This window comes from Lycium ferocissimum, chromosome 1 (genome assembly GCF_029784015.1).
Source record: "Lycium ferocissimum isolate CSIRO_LF1 chromosome 1, AGI_CSIRO_Lferr_CH_V1, whole genome shotgun sequence".
Lineage (NCBI taxonomy): Eukaryota > Viridiplantae > Streptophyta > Magnoliopsida > Solanales > Solanaceae > Lycium > Lycium ferocissimum.
In genome coordinates, this window is record NC_081342.1 from 9,927,763 (window position 1) to 9,937,611 (window position 9,849).

Sequence of the window (9,849 nt, forward strand, 5' to 3'; positions counted from 1 at the left end):
TATAAACATTAAATCTTGACTTCACCTATAATTTAATACACATATATAATGCATAATGTCTTTGATAGAATGGGATAGAATTATCAAAGGGAGGGCAATCAGCAAAATTGCATCAGTACTTATCAACTCGCCGCATATATACTTCATACCCAGCTAATATGTTAGTCCATGTTAAACAATTGTCCTTTACAATTTGTCCGTACACCGTACTTCACGTGACATGCACGTATCTAGCTCTAGCTGTATCACATTTCCACTTCACTTCTCCACGTTTACTCCTCATTTCCAACACTTGTCAATCTGCATGCATGCATGCACAATTTCCTCCACTATAAATCCCCACTCATCAAATCAACTTCTCTTCATCCACATCTTCTAAACCTTCTCATCATGGCAATTTTCACTAAACCGAAGCTTTTGTTTCTCTTCTTCTTGATCCTCTCTTTGTTCCTCGTATCTCAATGCGATGACCAAAACCCTCGGGGCCAAGACCCGAGGCAAGAGCTTGAGAGTTGCTTGAGGCAATGTCAGGTTCAGGGCGGTCGAGAAGACAAGACCCTGAACAGCAACTCCAGTGTCAGAGGAGTTGTGTTTTGCGATATGAGAGGCAACAGAGAGAGAGGTCTGAGGAAGAACGACAACATCGTGGCCAGGAGACTGAAGAAGATAATCCAGGACGACAAGGTGGTTTTAATTATACTCCCGTCGTTTTATATTTTACATTGCTTTGTTGTTAGTAGTTTCTTTTAAAAATGCCTTCATTTTTTTTTTTTTTTTTTAAGTTTAAAATTATAAGTGTTTTTATGTACTTTAAATATATTTAATGATAATCTCTATAAGAATAACCTGATATTTTTAACACCACCAAAATTCAAATGGTTTTTTTTGATAAAGGTCACAACATTCTTTTTTTCTTTCTTGCAATTTTAAATTTTAGGTCTAATTTTATTCGGGGGTTTGGCACACGGAGAATTTTCAATAAGGAGATTTAAAATATAATAAATAGACACATGAAGAAGGTGTGGGAATTTAAACATTTATTATATGGTGAAGATTGTTTACCCTCCCCAAATTTACTTTTCTTTAAGATTCCTATGTAATGTCACATATTTTACCCTTGATATTTTTAATTCTCCATCAATATAATATCTTTTTATATTATACGAATTTATTTTTCTTAACCTAGGTATCTATATATTATATTTAAGTTATGAGTAGAATAATCCTTTTATGAATTTGTTGAAAATCTAATGTTATTTTTTATGATTGCTGTTTTAATATTACACACATTGAGTATGTTATAGGGATATAGATGCATGTTTCAATTCTCTTTTATTCTCTCTTGTCTATATCGATAAGGAATTTTTATCGTTAATAATTAATGGAATATTTCTAAATTAAAATTCATTTAGAATATAAATAGATAATCTTTTAGGAATTTCTTATAAAGTATGCCTTTATTTCTTTTAAAAATTTATATTTTTGTATTACGTGCATTAAAATATGAAAATCGTTAATAATGGAATATTTCTAAATTAAAATTCATTTACAATATAAATAATTTTTTATTTTATTTTAAATAGATAATCTTTTAGGGATTTGTTATAAAATATGCCTTTATTTCTTTTAAAAATTTATATTTCTGTATTACGTGCATTGAAATATATATGTTTATTGAAATATGTTTATAAAGTCATTATCTTATACTTTCACTTCTATAAATAGATATTAGAATTCTAGTTCTTATTAGTAAAATTAACTTTCTTATCCTTTTCATTTATTTCATTATGGAACGCCATTAACTTATATACTCAATTAGTCAATTTGGTACATGGATTAAAAAATAGTAAAATAAAAAGATAAAGGTTGATAATCTAAGGTTAAAACAGACATTTTAAAAAGTCACTCAGGATAAAGGGGGAAATGTCTCTTGTTTGAGGGCATCTTGTTTGAGGAGAGCTTGATCTTTAAAGCAAAGTTGGAGTGGGTAAAGGTTTTCACCATTTACTATATATTCTAGTATAAAATAATGTTTTGACAATTTTTTGTTTTAGCCTTACATATGTAGTACTCATTTTTTCCGACAAATCGTCTCCCTAGTTCGGCTCCCTTGTTATGTAAGTACTACTCCCTCCGTCCCAATTTTTTTTTTTTTTCATTGTATTAAAAAAATTCTATGTTTATCTTACTATATCTAAGTAAAGTTAACTAAAAGAAATTTTCTGCAATTTATAATGACAAAATTTAAAGGACATTTTAGTTGATTGTACATACCTTTAACTTAGGATAACAAGATTCAAAATTTAAACTCCGTGCCTAGTCAAATTAAGACACTTAAATTGAGACGGAAGGAGTATTAAACATGGTACTGTATGTTAGTAATTTTCTGGGTGAGGGCAAAAACTCTTTTATATATTGGCTTCATAAGCCCAAGTTCACCAAACATCATTCTGTATAGACATATGTTACAAAGTGTTATAGTTCTAATGTTTTTGATGTACTAAAATGTCATTTGAATCGTATAGTTTTAAATAAAACTTGGCAACTTACTAAATATAAGATGGACTCTTTTTAGGACATTTGAATTGTTAATTTACTAAATATCAAATATGAATATGCTTTGGCTATGTTACCTACCAAATAAAAAATAAAAGGCCTGCTAGGTGATCTCTCAGGAGCGCTTACTCACTCACGTACTCCTTATTTATTTACCTTCTTCAATCTACAATATAAGAAGATATAAGTAGAGACACACCTTTTCGTCTTTTTTAGAATAAACCAAAAAGGAAAGTAAGATACTAATTTTTATTTCCTAACAGGTGAACCTGAGAGGAGATTCCGAGAATGCCGACAGAGATGCCAAAGACAAGAACAGGGCCAACAACAGAGACAATGCGAACAACGTTGTGAGCAAGAATTCAGGAGAGAGCAAGAACACCAACGTCGTGGCGAGGAGGAGACAAGAGATGAAAATCCAGGACGAGGCGAACGTGAACCTGAGAGGAGATTCAGAGAGTGCCGACAGAGATGCCAAAGACAAGAACAGGGCCAACAACAGAGACAATGCGAACAACGTTGTGAGCAAGAATTCAGGAGAGAGCAAGAACGACAACATCGTGGCCAGGTGTTGAATTTATGCCTTAAATTGTTCCATCTTAAAAAATTGAACTCTTTTAGAAATGTACTTTAATTTACTTAATTATACCACTCCATCAGTCCCATAATCCTATTGTCTCAATTCGATTTTAATTGCGTGGTTGGTTCATTTAATTTTTTGTATTTATAACACTAGGAGACCGAAGAAGAAATGAACCCCCATGGGCGTGACCCTGAAAGGAGATTCAAAGAGTGCCAACAGAGATGTCAGAGACAAGAACAGGGTCAACAACAGAGACAGTGCCAACAACGTTGTCAACAAGAGTACAGAAGAGAGCAAGAACAACAAGGCCGTGGTGGAGAAGAGTCGTCTAACCCACAAAGAGAAAGAGAAGAAGAGAACAATCCCTACTTATTCGAGTCCCAGAGGTTCCGATCTCGATTCAGAGCCAGGCATGGTGATTTCCGTGTCCTTGAGAAATTCACTGAAAGATCTGAACTTCTCCAAGGACTAGAGAAATACCGAGTCGCGGTCCTTGAATTTGAACCTCAGTCTTTCATGCTTCCTCATCACTGTGATGGTGAAGCCATATTTGTTGTGGTTAGAGGTAATTGATTTAATCATCTCCATTTTCCTAATGTTCTTGATAACGTAATAATTGTAACCAAAGTGAAATGTTGATTACAGTAATTTTAACTTTTTACAGGGCAAGGAACAATTAGTATAGCAGAACAAGAGGAGAAGAACTCCTTCAACTTGCAACATGGAGATGTAATCAGAGTGAATGCTGGTTCAACTGTCTATTTGCTCAACAGAGATAACAACGAAAGGTTCTTTATTTACGTGCTAGCCAAGTCCATCAATGTCCCTGGCGAATTCCAGGTAATCATAGTATTAAACATAATATTCCAGTCTTTTAATCGATTACAGAACTTCAAATCTGCCATATGAATTTGATTTTTAAAAAAACCAACAATTTGGGACTGGATGTAGTATAAGATGTTTTCAGATGCTAAAATACTTGCTCTCTATGTTCAGGAATACTTTAGTGCTGGAGGTGAAAATCCAGAATCCTTCTACAGAGCATTCAGCAGTGATATCCTGGAGACTGCTTTCAATGTGAGCTCGCTTAATTAATTTCACACGAACTAATTAATACTCCATTTCATTGGATCTTTTTATGATAGTTGCAATTCTCACTTTGTATTTGGTTTATTATTTTGATTAGACCCCAAGGGACAGGTTAGAGAGGCTGTTTGGACAGCAAAAACAGGGGATAGTAATCAAGGCAGTGAAGAGCAAATTAGAGCAATAAGCGAACACGCTTCACGCTCCACTAAGCAAACTAAAGGTGAAACGCAAGGTCCTTTCAATCTGCTGAAGGAACGCCCATTGTTCAGTAGCAAATTTGGACAGTTTATTGAAGCATCTCCAGAGAGATTCGAGCAGTTGAGGGACTTGGATACTGCTGTTGCCTTCATGAACATCAACCAAGTAAGCCTCTTTGATAATTGATCAAAATCTTGGTATCTTGAACTTCTCTTGTAAATATTAATTGAACGCTTGTAGATACAATTTAACTTGATATCCAATAAAGGGAACATCAGTATAAAGATTTAATTGACACTGGTTTAAATGTATAATATCACCAAAGGAGCAATAGCTTACAAAGGGGATGAGATGAGTTTAAAAAAAAAAAAAAAAAAAAAGTAATTTTTCATCAATATCAGCTAACCCCTTGCTTGACTTATGCAACATTATACTTATTTTCCTCCAAGTTTCAACTTACTAATTTGATTGGTCATCTGAGAATTTATAATGAGATAGAGTTAAAAAGTTTAGACCGTAAAATACTTAAAGACTCATTTTTCAGGTTGTTAATCCATCTATGTTTAATTACCTGCTATTACATGTCAAATAACCTGAGAAATTTTGCTTTTTGAAATATTATTGCAGGGTGGGATGATACTACCATTCTACAACACAAGGTCTACAAGGGTGGCAATGGTTGTAGAAGGAACCGGTCGTTTTGAAATGGCATGTCCTCATCTTGGTAGACAAAGCCAGAGGCAAAGAGAAGGCCAACGTTCTCGTGGAGAAAGAAGAGAACAAGAGCAAGAAGAAGAACAAGAGGAAGGAAATGTCCATTACCAAAAAGTGCGCGGTAATCTAAACGTTGGTGATGTTTTGGTAGTCCCAGCAGGCCATCCTGTTACCATAATAGCCACCGGAAGCTCGAATCTAAGGATAGTTGGTTTTGGAATCAATGCTCGTAACAACAGAAAGAACTTCCTTGCAGGTATATATTAGTAACCTCTGTTCTTGATTTTTTACTTTTGACATATTCCAAACATCTTCAATGTGAGATTTTCTGTTTTTTGTGAAGGATTAATTTATATTTTTGTGAACAATTAACTTATGTAATACCAATTTATTAAGAACTTTTTATAGGGCAATTATATTTTAATCTGCTATAACAACTTAAGATTTCCTAATTTTCTTGTTGCTAATTCCAAATACCTTACCTTCTATACTATGATTATACTCTAATGTGCTGCAACAACTTAAACATGTTCTAGTTCTCATGTTTACTCATTTCAATTATATATAATACCGATACTGCAGAGATTTTTAACATTTAACTATATTTTAATTTACTATAATCAAGTAACAACAGGTTCATGTTTTCCAATTGTACTAATAACATATATGAAAATGTCTTATTTCATCATAAATATTTTAATTTTGTGCCATAAACGTATATGTTAATGCTATCCGGTATACTTTGTAAAATAGTAGGTTAACCCCTTTCATGTTTCAGTAGTAGTTATTTCTTGTAGATGACCTGATAGTCTGAATTTATATCATCCGTATACAAAAAATGATGTCTTGTTAAAATTTTTGGTTGGTTTGAAATATATAGGACAACAAAGCATATGGAGAAATGTGGAAAGGGAAGCAAAAGAACTGTCATTCAACCTGCCTGGAAAGGAGGTAGAGCAAATATTACAGAAGCAAGACCAGTCCTACTTTGTGGCAGGACCAGAACATCGCCAGCAACACAGGAGAGAGAGGTGAAGAAGGAAGAAGGGGAGAACAACAGTATTTATCTTCAATTTTGGACTTTGTTTTCTAAGTTGTAACATATGCACTAAGGCATGCACTAGGAATGATGCAGCTGTGCCAAGTGTGAGAGCTATGTGAGTAAATAAGGAAAGGCTCCTAGCTAGAGTACTGATATAACACCATCTAAATAAATGTGGTCCAAGAGTATAAACGGTTTTGCCTCTTGTAATATCTACTACATCTCGCACTGTGCAATGTAACTTTTGCATCATAAATAAAATACGGAGTACTCATCTTTTAACCCAAATAGAAAGAGAACATTGCTTTCGATCCTCCATTCTTATTTTTTATCACAAAATCCTCAAAGATTTGAGATTTATATTTAGAGATGCATACCCAAAAAAAATGTGGAGAAACAAGATTACTTAACAGGATAAGTCACAGTTTGTTTGATAAGTCGCAACAATCGGAGCCGAACAGAATATGCACAGAACTCTTACTCGCACTATGAATTAACTGCTGAATTCGCTTTTGCAACAAGTAATTGGGAAATGAATATCAACATTATATAGGAGCAACTCCAGAGCACATGAACTTGGCTATTGTCCGATTCCAATATTGATAAATTTGCATATACAGTCAAAAAGAAATTCTTTCTCTTGATCAAGTTCCTCCATGAAAACTTAACTACATGTTAACATAGAATATTTGGGCTGTTAAACCTCCCATAGATTGTAGTTGATATTGGAAAAAAAATCAATTCAATTAAAACTCAAATGCAAGGATGGTATGATCATGATAGGTACAAACTCACTGAAGGTGGTGAATATTCAATTACTAGAAGCTATATTCCTATTATAGGCCAACAACTATGGAATTCTATGGTTCAACCAAAACACAAATTTGTTGTGTGGTTGATACTTTTAAGAAAGACTACTCACTAAGAAGAGACTGCTCAAGCTTCATATACAAGTAGATGAAGTGAGCTGATGTCCACGTGATGATCAAATCATGAAGACTACTGCTCATCTGTTTCGTGGATTGTGAATGAGCGAAAGCAGTATGGCATGAAGTGAACCAATGGACATGGATCATAGTACAGGCAGGAGACATCACACAAGTTTTGGAATGCATCAAAGGAAACACTGGAAATAATTTATAAAGGAAATAGTAGTTGCAGTTTGTGGAGCTGTGTTATGTACATTTGGAGAGCCAGGAATTGGAAATTATTCCAAGACATTACTGTACAGAAAGCTGAGGCAATCTTACAAAGAAAGGAAGTTTAGTTCCGCATTTACTTTGTTATTAGCTTTAATTTCTCTGTGTTTTATTAGAGGCCTAACTTCTGTTTTCGGAATTAGGTGCTTTTTGTTTGTATGTTTTGTTGGTTGTTAATGATAAGATTTACAGTTGTTACAAAAAAAGTTCGCATTCTGAAATTGTTAAATATTTTATAATCGTTTAATTAATTAAATATAATACGATTATTGATATTGAGTTTAACAGCCCAAATATTTTATGTTAACATAGTTAACAAAGTCATAAGATCAAAACTTTATGTCGTGACAAGCCACGATTTCGGGTTGTTGTTGTTGTTGTTGTTTAATTAATAAAATACTATTGATATTGAGCAGAAATAAAGAAATAGTACAAATTGATTAACACATTATGTCTCTGGGTTAACTAGGATGCAAATTGTTTAACACGTCACTCTCTAAGGTTCCACAATACTTTCAAACACGTACACTCGTGGCTGAAAGTTTGGAGATTGCACTAAATAGTTGCCCATAAATTAACTTATATAAGAAGAAGAGAGAGAATATATTTTCAGTGTAGGATTACAGACAATGTTGGAGCTGTTATAAGAAGGAGAACTTTGGGGATAACAAAAATTAAGGGTTGTTACACTATTTAAAATGGTTGTTACAACAGAAATTGAATTCTGGAGATGTATCTAGACATACTGATCTTGTAACAACGTAATAAGATTTAGATTAGGCCTCACATATAGCTCGTGCTGCAAGCTGAGGGAGGGAAAATCGACCAATTTTGCCTTCAAGCCTATTTCTCATATGCACGAAGACTTTTTTTTTTGGCTAGCTCTTTACAAGTTAATTAAAAGACAACTCAACATAGAAAAAGAAAAAAAGTTCTTCTAATCTATGAGTCGACTTTTATCTTTAACAATACTAAGTAATGGACCCGCAATTTTTTGTTTTTGTTTTAAGCATTATAAAAACGAATAATTCCAACATACAGCACACACATCATAAAATTTATCTGGATATGCATGCTATATTATTACATTGCATCTGTCCCAGGCCCGACTCTGTCTTTTTTTTCAGCCATAGTGGGATGTGGCAAACAGTGTCATTTTTGCACATACCATACAATGTAGAGGCAAACCTTCGTCGTTTCTGCATGCCTATTGCTTGCCAAGTGTTTTCTTCACGTGTGCACTTTGTATTTTAGCAAAGGCATCTTCTTATGCATTTTTGTCTTGATTTATAAGAAAAGAACAAATGTTACGTTTTCGCTTCATTATGTTTCACCTGTCACTAGCTCACCAACCAAATGGTTTAACAAAAATAACATTCCAATAATTAAGCATTTATGATTTAATAGAAACCGTGATTTATTGTCCTTATTAATGTACTCATAGACATTTAAAGTTTACTCCATTTGAGTGATTTCTTGTTTAATTAAATAAGTCTGATGTTAGATTAGTTGTGTAAATCATCCGATATTTCTTTCCTTTATTTAACAATGCCTTTGCTCTTCGACTCGATATTTACTATGGAGAGGACTCACTGGATGCAAAAACGTTCATGCGGTTGTAGGACTTTTAAAATTTATAATAATATATTGCAACATCTTTGTAATTATAAAAAAAATTGTCAATATGGGAAAATAAAACGTTTAAGTTACATTTTTTCAGAATTTAATAGAGGCAATTTTTCCCCAAAATAGACTAAAAAAGAAATAAGCTCATCACATAAATAGAAACGAAATATATAATTTGAATTGTATCTATCACCCACTAAAAAAAATAAAAATTAAGGATGAACAACTTCTATCACTAAATATAAAAAGTAAATATTAATCCCATTTAATGATGAATTATCAATTATAAAGTATTAATTAATGACATATTAATGCCGAATCACATTATTAATTCTATCGTGTTGTTCTGATTGCATCTCTTGAGTCTAATTTAGATCTCCTTTAGTCATGACTCATGAGTTTTAAGAGGAGAATACTTTAGAAAAAGAGAAATGAGAATTTGTTCTTAAATTCTCACTTAAAAAAAAAGGGTAATTTTTTCACGAAATAGTGCCATTACCTTCACGCCGATGCGATTTTTAACCTCCATAATTATCTCTTTTTATAGTGTATCTCCGCATTCACCCACATATTTAATGCATATATATCTAGTGTAGTAAATAGTAATGTGTTGGCGGAATGAGACAATGAATCAGTAAGAGAAAAGAATAATAAAACAGTGGGGATAGCAATCAGCAAAATTGCATCCATGCTTATCAACTCGCCGCATATATACTTCCCCAGCCAGCTAAACTAAATTCTTGGCCTTTACCAATTGTCCGTACATCGTATTTCACGTGACACTCACGTGCGGAGCCACTGAGCAAAATATACATTCGAGTTTAATAAATGGCTTAATACAT

The 9,849-nt window shown here is 33.2% G+C and overlaps 1 protein-coding gene across 1 annotated transcript; it reads left to right on the plus strand.

Moving 5' to 3' along the window:
• Positions 1–375: 375 nt before the first annotated feature.
• On the plus strand, positions 376–6,481 carry LOC132047039 (vicilin Car i 2.0101-like). The gene is given in 10 exon segments (XM_059437920.1): positions 376–484; positions 2,985–3,124; positions 3,293–3,704; positions 3,804–3,979; positions 4,136–4,216; positions 4,326–4,383; positions 4,386–4,591; positions 5,054–5,396; positions 6,021–6,160; positions 6,162–6,481. Coding segments are annotated over 10 exon segments (1,722 nt in total). The 5' UTR covers positions 376–390; the 3' UTR covers positions 6,234–6,481.
• Positions 6,482–9,849: the final 3,368 nt, after the last annotated feature.